We start from the raw sequence: 15,899 nt of genomic DNA, 5'->3' as shown, positions 1-15,899 counted from the left end.
GCATGAAAACTTGTGATGATAAAGCATGGTCTTCTATGATACACTTACTCGGTTTGTCCAGTGTGTTCAATCTTTGCATCGAGTCTGTGTACCCAAATGTAAATGGAGGATTGCGTCCACTATTTAATAGGTCAGTTTACCCTCTGGACAGACCAAATATCGAGAAACAGGCAAAGTTCGGAGTTTTACGGTCCCGGGATGGTAATTTAGACGCGCAGCCCGGTTTCTCATATGAGCCTAGTCATTTCGCTCTACTTATTCCAATTTGTGATGAGGCCAACAGCTCAGAAAAATGTGAAGAGAAAGTTTCACAACAATCACTGTTGTCGTCATTTTTCACAGAAGGAACACGAAAGGGAAAATTGTCGACAGAGAGTGCAGCTGACAAGAGTAGAATTCCCAGTATATCGGAACCTGAAGTGAGCCATTGTACGCCTGATCTTGATGAACCTAAACCGAGCACAAGCCGTCTGGAATTTGTTCCTTCATCATCAAGAAAAGATGATAATTGCGCCTTTGATATTTCAAATTATATTGATGAAGGTCTTGTACTTGACGATGTAACTAAAACAAAAATTGTCGAAAACAGAATTCCACCCACAGGATACCATTTTCCATCAACAACTTACAAGGATAAACGAAGGAAAAGTGGATTTTCAACCAGGCACTGCAAAAGAGAGTGGCTTGAAAAATATGAACATTTGTGCTATTCACAATTACAGGATGGACTTTATTGCCTTGCGTGTACTTTGTTTCTCAGCGAAATAAAACATTACAAGGGAGAATCTAATTTTGTCAGGGCACCTTGTAAGGACTGGAAACATTTATTAGAATACTGGCAATTGCATGAAAAATGCCAATACCACCAGGTTTCAAAGGACAAGTTCGACAATTTCATGCTTCGTTATAAAGACCCTTCACTTCGAATAGACACAAAGATAACCGAGCATGCTGGTGTGAACTTGGAAAGAAATGTAGCTATCTTGGTTTCTATTATCAAGTGCTTGGAATTTTGCGGTAGACAAGGGATAGCCATTAGGGGTCATAGAGATGATGCAACATCCGCCTCTATAAATAAAGGGAATTTCATTGCTTTACTGTATATGCGAATCGATGCAGTTCTTAACAATCATTTATTAGAAGGACCCAGAAATGCATCATATATCTCAAAAACTGCGCAAAATGACCTTTTTGAATGCATAGGAAATTTCATTCAGTTTGAAATCGTTTCAGAGATTAAAAACCAAGAAGGACACAAATTTTTTGCGATTGAAGCAGATGAAATTAGAGACATTTCAAACTGGGAGCAGTTGGGAATTGCCGTTCGATACATTAAGGACAACAACGCTGTGGAAAGAATTCTTCAGTATGTTGATTGCGAGTCTACAACTGGAGAAAGTATATGTAATGTTATCGTCAGGTGTCTTCAGGAATGTGGACTTGATGTAAGAATGTGCAGAGCGCAAACGTACGATGGCGCAGGAAATATGAGTGGAAGGTTAAAGGGGTGTAGGACTCTGTTCTTGAATTATGCACCTAGAGCACATTATTTTCACTGTGCTAGTCACATTTTGAATTTGTCCCTGAGCCAAAGTTGTGCACAGGTTGAAGTACAATGCATGATGTCAACACTAAAAGAAGTCTATGGAGCGCCAAGTTAACATAAACTCAAATAATTGAAGATATCTTCAATTATTTGAAGATATCATCAATTCATTTGATACGCGCAACAATTTAATTAAAGATTTCTTCAAATAATTAATGATATCTTCAATTCTGAATTATTGCGCGCATTAAATGAATTGATGATAGCATTAATTCTTATGCTGAATTGATGAGCGCTTTAATTGAATTAATGATCTCTTCAAATGAATTAATGATATCAACAATTGAATTGATGCGCGCTACAATTCAATTGAAGAGAGCAATAATTGATATAATGCGCGCATTAAATCCAATGATGAGAGCAATAATTGAATTGATGCGCGCATTAATTCATTCGATGAAAGCAATAATGGATTTAATGCGCGCATTAATTCAATTATTGAATTGATGCGCGCATTAATTCATTTGATGAAAGCAATAATGGATTTAATGCGCGCATTAATTCAATTATTGCTCTCTTCAATTGAATTAATGATATATTTAATTCATTTGAAGAGAGCAATAATTCTTTTAGAGAGAGCAACTAAATAATTAAAGATGTCTTCAATTCAACATATCCACAATTGAATTAATGATCTCTTTAATTGAATTGCTGCTCTCTTTAAAAGAATTGATGCGCGCATTAATTCCTTATACAAAAGCATTGTAAATAATTAAAGATATCTTCAATTGAATTAAAGAGATCATCAAATTATTTATACCGAGCTCTAAATCAATTATTGCGAACAATATTTCTACGAAATTAATGCTCTCATCAATTGAATTTAAGAGAGCAATAATTGAATTAATGCGCGCATCAAATCTTTTATTGCTCTCATTAATTGAATTAATTCATTTGATGAGAGCAATAATTGATTTAATGCGCGCATTAATTCAATTAAAGAGAGCAATAATTGAATTGATGATATCTTCAAATAATTGAAGATATCTTCAATTATTTGAGTTTATGTTAATTTGGCGCTCCATAGAAGTCGCTCTGTTCTTCAAATACTCTCTGCGACAGAGACTCCTAGAATCTTGTATTGAGACAGTCAATTGCGAACGGAAAGCCTCTGGAAAACCTAAAATTAGCAACCAAAGGGTGAAGCTTTTGTGCGAAACTAGATGGGTCGAGAGACATACATCTCTTGAGGAATTTGAAGACACGTATGAAGCAGTTGTAGAATGTATGACAAGGATATGTGATCCAGCCAAGGAAAGATTCTTGGGATTCAAAGACACTTACGGAAGCAAGAGGTCTGCGTACATCCATCTCAACACCAGGATTTCTTTGCGCATTTGCCTGCAACCGTTACCTGTTTGGATTTACTAAATCTTTGAGTCTTCTTTTCCAGGGATCGCATCAAGAAGTCGTGACCACTTATGAAGAAATTGGTTTGATAGTAAATGAACTGAAAAAGCAGACGCTGAATTCAAACTAAACGTGCTCCCGGTAATGGAAAAACTTGCTCTTGTTAGTGACACAAGTATTTCGATTCCCAGGAGATGCAAACGCCAGACTCTTCGTGGAAATATTGAGGCAAATTCACCAGAAGAGTACTGGCGAGGTACTATTTTTATTCCAATGGTGGATCATCTAGTTTCTGAGCTGATAGATCGATTTCAAAATCTCTCTCAGTATGCTTTTCGTGGATTTTATTTGCTACCACGCTCTCTCGCTTCTTTAAACGATCAGGCGATATCAGATATCAAGGATTTCTTCAGTGATGATATGCCAGCCCAGGCTAATTTTGATCAGGAATTGAAACTATGGAAAAGAAAGTGGCTGAATATCGAGGAACCCCCCTCAACCTTGTCTACTGTCATACAAGCAACAAATGCAGGGATGTTCCCAAATATTCACCGAATATTGACACTACTGCTACTTATACCCGTCTCCAGTGCAACCGTCGAACGTGGGAACTCTGCGATTAAGCGAATCAAAACATCTCAAAGAAGTACAATGGGACAAGACCGCTTAAATTCTCTGACTCTCTTACAGATTCATAAAGACATTTCATTGGACTATCGAAAAATCGTCGACATGTTTATTAGAAAGAATCCTCGCAGAATGATGTCGGGTAATCCTCTGAAATAAAATAGATTTCCATTACTATGTTCCTCATTTCTTTTTTATGGTTAAGATAAGTTTCAGTTTTCAATGGCTGTCTTGGATGTAAATTTGAGTTAAAGACTACAATTATATGTTTTATTCATTACCAAAAAAAATTACAAACGCCCACAAAAGAGCAAAATATACGTATGTAGACGTTATATGTTCATTATCTAAATGAAAAAGAACCCACTCTCTTATTGGCACAATTTCGTTAGCTTCTGGGGGCTTCGCCCCCTGCACCCCCATCAGTGCAAAGCTTCAAGACAACCCCAGCCTTCTACTGCGCCCCCCCCCCCCCCCGTTATGAAATTCCTGGATCCGCCACTGATCTTATTGAAATTAACCTTCAATGTTGACCTAAGCAGCATTTCCCCCCACTTTAGCACCGATTTTGACACGAGTTTCGGCTTTGAAATCCGTGTAGGCAGGCCTGTATAGCACGCCATGTTTATATTTATTCCTCTATAACGATATAGTCTTGCGGGGATCCGGGTTAGAATAGGTCCTTAGTACCCCTTGCTTGTCTTAGAAGGCGACTAAATGGGGTGGTCCTTCGGATGAGACTGCAAAAACCTAGGTCCCGTGTCACAGAAGGTGTGGCACGATAAAGATCCCTCCCCGCTCAAAGGCCATAGGCGCCGAGCATAGGCCTAAATTTTGCAGCCCATCACCGACAATGGTGACGTCTCCATATGAGTGAAATATTCTCGAGAGGGACGTTAAACATTATTCTCAATAAGATATCTAATAAAATTTATGATTAAGATATCTCATTTGATTTAAAGTTCATAAAATATCTTATAAAATATATGATATCTTATAAACTACATAAGATATCTCATAAAGTTTATAAGATATCTTAATATAGAGTCGTCCACTTCTGCTTCATACTTAGATATTTTATTGAAAGTAGACATTAACGGCAAACTGACAACTCAACTGTATGACAAACGGGATGATTTCAGCTTCTCCATCGTCAACTTCCCACATTTATGTAGCAATATTCCATTATCACCTGCATATATGGTGTTTATATATCTCAACTGATTCGATATGCAAGAGCTTGTTCTGGATATAGTCAGTTTTTAAATCGAGGTAAGCTACTGTCAAACAAGTTGATGGTACAGGGATTTCAACAATCTCGATTGAAGTCGGCATTTCGCAAATTCTATGGTCGTTATAACGATCTAGTTCGTCAATACAACCTCGCATTGGGTCAAATGCTGTCTGACGTGTTTCATACCGATTGTTAAGCCGTTCTTGGCACACTGATTTGACTGCGGATAACTCCGTTTACCTGATCAGGATATGGGGCTCTCGGCGGGTGTGACCGGTCAACAGGGGATGCTTACTCCTCCTAGGCACCTGATCCCACCTCTGGTGTGTCCAGGGGTCCGTGTTTGCCCAACTATTTATTTTGTATTGCTTGTAGGAGTTATGAGATTGATCACTGTTCGTTATCTTCACCTTGCATATATCAAATAAGATATCGTATAAAGTTTATGAGATATCTAATAAAAATAGAATATATCTTATAAATTTATTTGTATAAGATATCTTATAAAACATATTAGTTATATTATATGTTTCATAAGATATCTCATAGACTTTATAAGATATCTTTTATATTTTATAAGATATCTTATAAATGAATAAATAAACCGACCCCTCAGTCAGTTACACTGCTCGTAGTATATGTTATGATTATTTTTTTGCCATGGTTCAAATCCGCCTCACGCCACACTTTCATTTTTATTTTGCATTTTCAGTACATTTTTTATATCTAATATATAATTGTGGAGGAATAGCAACCTTAGTCTATACACCAAGCTTAGGCTAGGCTGTTCAACACCAATGTCAAGTCCGTGTTGCTGTATGGCTCGGAGACCTGGAGACGCACAAAGAGCCTGGATAGCAAGTTACAAGTCTTCATCAACACCTGTCCTCGCCAGATCCTACACATCAGATGGCCTGAGCGGATTTCCAATGAGGAATTCATGCGCCGGTTGAAGCAAGACCCAATGATAAAGACCATCCAGAGCAGGAAATGGAGTTGAGTTGGACACATCCTGCGCAGAGGACCGAACAACACACCATGCCACGCCTTGGACTGGAGCCCACAGGGAACGCGAAAGAGGGGACGACCAGTCACCACCTGGAGATGAAAGCTGAGGAAAATCAACATGACATGGGGAGAAGCCAAGATTACAGCCCAAGACAGAATAAGACGGAGAACAGGAGGGCTCTATATACATCGTAATTCCAATAATATATATATATATTGGTTGCTCCCCCCTTTAACAATAGTTTTAAATAAGAATGTAAGCTTGGAGGCTCTGATGAAATAGTAAACCCACCCCACTTTGAACAAGGATGATAATAATTCATGTGAATAATGAATATTAAACAAGTATAATATTGTTCAGGTAATTTTTAATATTACGTACAGATTTCAGAATTTGCAAACAAGATCTCTATCAATGTTTGAATAATTATGTTTCATAATATGATGCAATATATGTGGAAGCAATTAAAAAAAATATTTCAGAGAAACATGGCATTTTGGCAATTTCAATGTCAATCGTTTCATTTTAAGCAATGCAGTTATATAGATTTAATCTAGATAAGAAGAATGCAAAGTCATTTTCAAATCACCTCTGGACTAGAACATGACAATTTGAAAACATATCACATGACTTCCTTCTGTATCTAGTCACATGGTCATCGTACATATATAATAGTTCTATTTTATTCTGTATGATAATATATAAAAGGTATATGTTTCTTTCAAACACTAATTATTGATAATTTTGCAACTTTCTTTCTTCGTTTCTACTACGTCTACATGCAATTTCATTCATAGTATGTGTACATAAGGATTAAGATTACTCCTTTTATATACTGAACAGTCCTTCTAATACGTAAATATTTCTTTTTCAGAGTTTAAATGAAAGAAACAAGACAATGAAGACAACCATGTAAAAACAAATCCAATCAATTAAATTATCAGCAGATTGAATACAGAGTTGTACTCCTTTTTGTGTTCATCTGAACCCGAGATTCAGGGTATCAAAATATCCATGTATGATTTAACGTTATAAAGTTTATGTGAAATTCACGTGAATTTTATGTGAAATTCACCTTAAAGATTTCACGTGAATTTCACATGAAATTCATATGAATTTCACGTGAATTTTTTTTTTCGTGTGAATTCACATTTGATGCTCTTTTAACGTGAATCTCACATAGAAATTTTCACGTGAAATTCATGTGGATTTCACGTAAAATTCACGTGAGGCACATTTGCCTGTGTATATCAGTTTTATATTGGAATCTATAAGGACAAATCTTCTCAAGATCAACGGGATGGAGGGGGGTGTTGTGTTACATGTATCAATAGAAAAATGTTCAAACCAGTCAATTCAAATTCTTTATTTCCTTAAGCTATACAGCTCATCGGTCATAAATACAAAACATTTACAAATATATACAAATAAGGCAGTAGAGGGTGAGTAGACATACAGATACAATTTTGAGGATATACATGTAAAATCAGTGCATTTCAATATACATGTACATATAACAACACACGTAAATAATATGTCGTTGCAAGTACAGCATTTCATATATTACATGAAGGTCAATGTCATTATGACGAGGCAAGACTTGTATGATTTTTCTTTTCAGTCGATTGTCTGGTACGAATTTAGAATATACAGTCGTGTCTTATTCTCTTAACCATAGACGTAGGATATAATGCCTGTCCATTTCTCTAAAGAGAATAAGTCATGACTATACAATTATATACTCACAACACACATGGGACCCATGTCAATCATTGATCTTTAACTATGAACATTGTGCACACTCGGTGTATCTTTTTGATCAGTGGAATGCTTAGGAAATATCATGCGCATTCATGATGTTAAATGATCATCGTATTGTATATCGATAGTCGTAGAGTCAAAGTCGATGGATGGAATCGCATATCATGTTGTTTAGTTATACAGCAAGATGGAATCTTTCCCTGATTTACCAGTCGGGGAAACCGCAATACTAATTTGGTGTGATCTTTATCAGGCAAAGGGTTCTTAAGATAATGAGCAGTACATTTTTATCCGGAGTGAATTGATTTATGGAGGTATGCTACACCAGGGAAATTTGATATGGCTGAAAAGTGGAGGATATGTACAACAATGTTTTAAAATTAAAAACTTCCAAAGTTACTTTATTTAGTCAAAAAATCCAGTTTTAGTACAAAGCAATCTGGAAAAAAAAATTAAAACCCCTGCTGGACTCGAACCCGCAATCAATAGTTCAGCAGTCGACGTGCTAACCTACTGTGCTACTCAACTAGACGATGATTTTGAGATGAATAGGCAAATATTGCTGATATTTATATTTTCATCCATGTTTTAAGAGGCAGTCAGCCATTATGACGATGTAGAGTACCTCCTTGAGACACCTGAGATTCAAAATGAAAGGGCATCAGACCTTGCAAGTTGACATCTACTCTTTATGCGACAGTAGTGTACATGTACCAAGTTTGATGCCTATCATGCAAAGGGTTCACAAGATATGCAGTGGACTGTTTTCCTATGTTCAGGGTAGTTTGAGCCTTGGTCTTGTGACCTAAAATCAAAAGGGGTCATATACTCTTTAGGATGTACCAAGTTTGATGTCTGTCAACCAAAGGGTTCTCAAGATATCGAGTGGACAGTATCGTCTAGAGTAGTTTGACTTTTGACATTGCACCTTGTGACTTCAAAACCAACACGTGACATCTACGTCCTAGGAAGAACCAGTATGTGTACAGCAAAAGATTCGAAAAATGTTTAGCAGATAATATCATACTATGTCTATTTTGACCTTGTGGCCTCAAAATCATAGGGGACATCGAATCGGTCACGGTAGCTCAGTGGTAGAGCATTCGCTTCGCAACCGGAAGGTCGAAAGTTCGAGCCCCGCTTCTGCCATTGCCGCGTCAAACCAAAGACGTTAAAATAGGAAGTAATTGCTCCTTCGCCAAACGCTAGGCATTTTGAAGTGAGAATCACGGGTCTTTAAGTTATGACCTTAAAAAACCGAGGGTCCCGTGTCACGGCAAGCGTTGGCACGATTAAGAACCCTCACTGCTAAGTGGTACTTCACCTACAGCTGGTGACGTTTCATTATGAGTGAACAATTATTGACGGAACGTAAAAAAAAACAAAAAAACCCAAACAAATCAACGAAACTTCTATGGGAAACAGTGTATCAAGTTTGATGTCTGTCAAAGAAAGGGTTCTCCAATTAAGATATCAAGCAGAAATATCTTCCATATCCAGAGCAGATTGACCTTTGACCCTGTTACCTCAAATCTACTCTTTAAGGGAACCCATGTAAAAAGTTTGGTTTATGTCAAGTTGAGAGGGTAACACTTGATTTACCGACAGACAGACAACTGCAAACCAATATACCCCGCCCCTTTTAAGGAGTGGGCCAGAATAACCAAGTGCACTGTATATTAAAACTCAACACAATTATTGCTCTTAAATTTTAATCATCAATATTAAATTATATTATTACAGTTTGTAAAATTTACAAAATGCACTTTTTCGAGAGAAAGTACAGCATAACATGCGTAGATGCTGAAATTAGTCCAATATCAACACCTGTCATATACATACATTCACTTGCGCCTTCATCTGAACGAAAGGATGAATATCTTTTTGACCTTTTCGACAGTGTAGAACATTTGAAAACTATAGTGAAAAAAGGCTGGGTCACACTGGTAGTGCCTTCTTCTATCCAATGTTTTGAACCATGTCTAGATTTGAGCAATTATTCGAAAGCTTTTTCCATCAGTTTGGAATACGGGTGGGGGTGTTGAAACACACACACACACACCTTTCGTTTCAAAGCCTCCTTTAACCAGTGAGATCGTACATGTGATATAATAGGGCCGGAAGTTTTACAACTAACTGGGTATATAAGCTTTGAATAAAATTTCCAATAATCGTCTTCTCCAAGTGTAGACCAGAGAGCTAGAAGTTACATGTTTCAAATAGACCAATCTTTCAAGAAGGTTCAAAACCTGACAAACATGGTTACAATGGGGTCGAATTTCAGCCTTTTGTATACTGGAACATATGCTACAGAACATTATTTTAAAAACCACCCAAGACCTATATATATGGTTTAAAATTGATTAATACACACGAATCAAATATAGAAAGGAAGATCAAATGCTATCAAGGCGAAAACTGTCAGATAATATATCAAAATATACACTAGGGGCAGATGCAGAAAATTTAAAAAAGGGGTTACGATCAACGTACTTTTTCAGTCAAGAGGGACGTGGGCTGGGGGTGGGTGGGGTGAAAGGCCCCAAATCGCAAAAATGAAATTATAAAGAAATGACCATTTATGTAAAGAGAAAAAGGTTCAAACAAAGAGAGATTGCAACCTCCTTAAGATGCCCACTGTAAACTGACCGTAGATTGTATACATTAGTGAGAAAATCACTGTTAAACGATTTATTAAGATAGCAATTTCGGTAGCAGATTATACGAGTATTATTTGAGCATGCATATATCATATGGGGTATAACGTCAATATATATATAGAATATTAAACATGATTTCCTCTCCGACATTTAAAAAAAATCAAGCGAGACACCTTTCTTTGAAAGGAAATTAACCAACGTGTTGGTAAAGTGACTTCCATTCCACATAATCAAACAATTGGAACTATGTACTAACATATTATACAAAATCTGCATTTCTTTGACTCAACCGCAATGTGTCCATTTGCTTCTGGGTGCTTCTTTTTGGTCAACTGCAATACTGAAACCAAACCATTTCCCGACCCCACCCACAGATTGTCGTGGGTCAAGGACAACGCAAGCGGATATTCTACCCCGTCTTTTGGCGCCAGGATATTCTGCACAAATTGATATTCCGGATTCAGTAGCTGGACAGCATGTCCCGTTAGATCACTCACTAAAACAAAGGACTCGGAGTTGCAGCAAACATCACTCGGAGTGAACGGCATCTCACCAAATTTTCTTGACCTACCTCTGCAAATACATTTTAGCTGACCAGTTTTATTTATGACCATTAGCCGGCTCGTCCTGTCTGAAGTCCAGTCTATGACCAGGATGTCAAGATTCCTATTTTCTCTCACTCTGTATGGCTTCGTGAATAATCGGCTTTCTTTGGAATTGTTTATTTCCTGAATTTTTTCTCCATTTCGATTAAATCTTGCAAGGACTCGCACGCTCTTTCCTGACGTGATGCAATCGTCGCTGTCCACCAAGCAGACGATAAAATCGTCATCCACGGTTACACAAACACCAAAAGGATGAAGAGGATTAGTTTCAGCAATTTCTATGATTTCGCCCGATTTGGTCAACATGTTTAATTTCATATTATAATAATCGGACATCAATACTTCTCCGTTTCCTGCGGGCGTCATATGGTTAACCAAGAATCCAAAATTCGATGATCGAATTACGTAGCCGTCCGATGTCATTAATTCATTGTATTTAGACCCATATTTATGAATCCAGCAATCCTCGGATGAAGGACAGAGGGTCGGGATTGTCCCCGATCCATGGCGGAAGGAAGACAATTTTTTAACCACATATTCGTTGTTAACGTCTTCCTCTTCATCAAGTGACGCAACATCGTTCTGTCGTTCAAATATCTGGCCTGGGTTTTTCTTCTTATCTTTATTTTTGTTGATCTTTACAAGAATAGGACGTGCCATGCACAATCACAAAATATCCTAAAGATTCAGCGTAATATATGGAGGTGCGTGAGCACTCGCAAATTTTGGTAAAATGAAAAAAAGTTACCATTCGTGATAATGGAGGCTCCGGTACAACATGTCCCAAATTAAGCTCATCTAAATGGCTTGGGTTAATTATTTGTACAGACGTAATCTTATCCATGTCCTTTGGCCTTTATCAAAAAAACATTGATAAGCATCCAACATTTAAAAGTTGTATTGATAGTTTATAACATTGGGCCGGGGTTGTCTTCTTGCGTGACGAGTACCACGAGAAGGTTCGCCTCTGTTCTGCTGTGTTTGCTGCAGTTTGTGAATGGTTGTGCAAGCGTGCAGCCCAACAAAATCTAAAACTTGTACAACAACAGTTTTCAATAAACATTTACTTGCCTCTTTGTTCTTTCTCAGTGACTCATTATAATTAGTATTGTGCATTTAATCGTCTGGTGGAAATTGTATATGACCTGTCAAAATGGAATTTAATTTACCCTTAATAATTTAAACTGTAACAAATGATGTTTTTTTAAATAAACGAAGTCAAAAATCATAGTTCTATTCATCTATTTGATATAGTTACATTTCATAATTACAATGAAATTGATCATCCTCAGCAAAATTGATCGAGATACCCATGCTACCTGCAGGTATATGACACTAGAAATTTCATTGCGTAAAATTTTTCTTACAGAATGTAGAACGATAGTTATTAAAGACACGCAAACACACAAACGATATACAGCGATCTCGAGTGAATCAATACCCTGATATTACAGGGCTGTTTTTGGTTGCCCATTGTGCACTTTATAGAGCGCTGCCTATCAACACATGGACACAGTGACATTGATGCCGACTTGCCAAGGTTGCCATGGTCAGCAAATATGTTTGCGTCAAACACAAGACATGATGGAAGACTGAGGACGTAATCTGTATGGATCGGGAATTTAATACCACAGGGCGTGGCTACACACAGATAGGTACAAATGATTAAATTTCAGTACATATATACCTACCTAATCGACACACAAGTGGACCCCGGCAAATCCAACTTAGTCTACTGTGGCGGATTTAGAGGGAGGTCCGCCCCCTTTTTGTGACCCCCACAAAATTTAGAAAAAAAAGTAATAGAACAAGAGAAAAAGTATTCAAGATTTGACACTATGCATACAAACAATAATGCGTAGAAATCAACCGATTAATTATTTGTTGTTATTTATTGATTTTGTTATGTACAAAGTTTAACTAGAATAACCCATAAGCTTCAAAATCCCGGAGCCACCAGATATACCCAGTCAGCTTATTGCTCCCTCCTCTTTTAACGAAGTCTGGATCCGCCACTGGTCTGGGCATCAGTCACCTCATTTATTATTTGTCCCTGCCAATTTTCCCGTATGCCAGTATCATAAAGGCTATCATCTTCCATTCCAGTTTAGCAGTCATAAGTATTGGATTCTTAATACCATTTTCATCATCATAGCTTTTTAGTACATTGTATATTGTAAAATTTGAACATAGAGAGGAGAGCTTTAAAGCAGATAATTAGAGATCAATGAGTGGCGGGGGCGGGAATAAGACTAATCCGTGTTTTTATTTTGTTAACCCATATGTGACGCGGGCTGACATATGACAGACTCTAGGAATTCTCATCCTCTGTATAACATTTGAAATATCAGCAAAATATAATTAGATCTTCGAGATTTAAAAAAAAATTCTTTATAAGATTTTGCATTTTCGTATAAATTATAACCCTCTCTTGAAAGTGGGAAAAAAATCAATAGTTTCTTACAAGATTGTCCAACTCCCATATACATTGAAAATTATTAAGAACATTCTGTAGGAAAGTTTTTACAAATCTTTCAGGGTTTCTTATTGGATGTCACCTGCCAGGTGATAAACATACGGCAGAATCAGAGATATATACCAGTATGTCTCTGACAGTATTTTGAATGGTTATTTTTTCCCTCCAGTTTATGAGGTGGTCTATCACAGAATCTGTATCATCATTAAGGTTAGCATACATGTTTGAGAGGAATCTATGGTTTCCTTGTATGTTTCTGGATTCTTCGTTTTTACCCGTAAGAGAAGCGGGACAGATCGTAAACCCTTGGCTAGTGAAGATGATGTAACATAAAAAGATTAATTTGAAAGTGAAAAGTGTCAGGAACCAGGAAGTGCCAGGAAATGCTCAGAATATACAGGAGCTTCTGGGCGGCCCCCAGACCCCCGACCTCTTGAAAATCTCTATTCAGAGTTGTCGTCCTTTGCTCTAGCATACACTATACATCAATCTAATTAAAATTAGATCCTATGATCCGCTCATCTACTATCGCTACAAACCTATGTGTAGCGATAGTAGATCTGAGCGGATCATAGGATCTAATTTTAATTAGATTGAAATTTAAGTAGACATTAACGGCAAAGTGACAACTCAACTGTATGACAAACAGGATGGTTTCAGCTTCTCCATCGCCAACTTCCCATATTTATGTAGTAATATTCCATTATCACCTGCATATATGGTGTTTATATCTCTTAACTGATTCGATACGCAAGAGCTTGCTCTGCGTATGGTCAATTTTTAAATCGAGGCAAGCTACTGACAAACAAGTTGATGGTACAGGGGTTTCAACAGTCTCGATTGAAGTCAGCATTTCGCAAATTCTATGGTCCTATATAACGATCTAGTTCGTCAATACAATCTATCATTGGGTCAAATGCTGTCTGACGTGTTTCATACCGATTGTTAGGCCGTTCTTGGCACACTGATTTTGACTACGGATAACTCCGTTTACCTGATCAGGATATACCTGGGGCTCACAGCGGGTGTGACCGGTTCACAGGGGATACTTACTCCTCCTAGGCACCTGTTCCCACCTCTGGTGTGTCCAGGAGTCCGTGTTTGCCCAACTATCTATTTTGTATTGTTTATAGGAGTTATGAGATTGATCACTGTTCGTTATCTATATACATGTATAATGTTATTCTCTTTAGAGAAGTCGAAAGGCATAGCCTTCATCGACTTATTCATGTTTTGATTCTGGAAAACGTGTAAATGCCGGAGTCGGTGACGGTTTAAGCTTCGACCGACGTTTCGACTCAGATGTGCCTGGATTTATGCAATAGACAACTTGTTTTCAAACATTTAATAGCAATACACAAAACTGTCACAAGGAAATCAAAACTTACTTGCTTTTAATCCATTTTCAACATGCCCCTGTCCCGGGTTTAAATCACAACTCTGTTTACGTCAGCCTGCTTTCTCTTAACTGGTCCCCTATTGTGATATTCTCTTTAGAGAAGTCGAAAGGCATAGCCTCCATCGACTTCATTCATATTTGGATTCTGAAAAACGTGTAAATGCCGGAGTCGGTGACGGTTTATGCTTCGACCGACGTTTCGACTCAGATGTGCCTGGATTTACGCAATAGACAACTTGTTTTCAAACATTTAGCAGTAATGCACAAAACTGTCACAAGGAAATCAAAACTTACTTGCTTTTAATCCATTTTCAACATGTCCCCTGTCCCGGGTTTACGTTAACTGGTCTTGGGAGCTGTTAAGAGAAAGCAGGCTGACGTAAACAGAGTTGTGATTTAAACCCGGGACAGGGACATGTTGAAAATGGATTAAAAGCAAGTAAGTTTTGATTTCCTTGTGACGGTTTTGTGTATTGCTATTAAATGTTTGAAAACAAGTTGTCTATTGCATAAATCCAGGCACATCTGAGTCGAAACGTCGGTCGAAGCTTAAACCGTCACCGACTCCGGCATTTACACGTTTTCCAGAGTCAAACATGAATGCTTGCGAAGAGAAGTCGATGAAGGCTATGCCTTTCGACTTCTCTAAAGAGAATAGTATAATGTGTGAGTGTAAGGAACGATAACTCTGTGTAGAAATTGACCTCTTGAGAGTAGACTTTTTAAAAAAATTTCATTTCGAAATCAGATGATTAGAATGGCTAGAACTTTGAAACCTAGTACTTAGTAAATAAATTAAACATTTTCATGTATAGAAACAATCTCAAGATTTCCCCTATGATGTTACGTACGTGTACATGCAAGCAAAGGGTTTACATGGGGGTGGGGGTGGAAGTTGTGAAAAGTACCTTATAGATCAAGTGCTAGAACCCAACCCAACTTCCCTTCACAATTTTCTGGATCCGCCAATTGCGTTAAATACATTTCTTTGACCAAATCGGTGAAATCGGTTCCAAGGTAACGTTACATCCATATGTACGACTATGCTCCGGATGGAGCCATGTACATTATTGGAAGAAGAAGAAGAACCTATGGATTTTATGAAATATAGTTTACTAATCTGAATTGTATTTTGAATGTACATATTCATACATTGCTTGATGATTAACCCA

At 37.5% G+C, this 15,899-nt stretch overlaps 1 protein-coding gene across 1 annotated transcript; it reads right to left on the bottom strand.

Moving 5' to 3' along the window:
* Positions 1–10,498: 10,498 nt before the first annotated feature.
* On the bottom strand, positions 10,499–11,512 carry LOC125647297 (uncharacterized). Its single transcript, XM_048873980.2, has one exon. The coding sequence runs from the start codon at positions 11,510–11,512 to the stop codon at positions 10,499–10,501; it is 1,014 nt and encodes a 337-aa protein (XP_048729937.2).
* Between the last annotated feature and the right edge of the window lie 4,387 nt (positions 11,513–15,899).

This window comes from Ostrea edulis, chromosome 6 (genome assembly GCF_947568905.1).
Source record: "Ostrea edulis chromosome 6, xbOstEdul1.1, whole genome shotgun sequence".
Taxonomy (NCBI): Eukaryota; Metazoa; Mollusca; class Bivalvia; order Ostreida; family Ostreidae; genus Ostrea; species Ostrea edulis.
Note: the sequence above shows the minus strand (reverse complement) of the source record. Positions and strands in the feature narration are given on the sequence as shown.

What these genes read in the sequence shown, in the direction of transcription:
- LOC125647297 (XM_048873980.2), bottom strand. Translation starts at nt 11,512, where the DNA reads ATGGCACGTCCTATTCTTGTAAAGATCAACAAAAATAAAGATAAGAAG.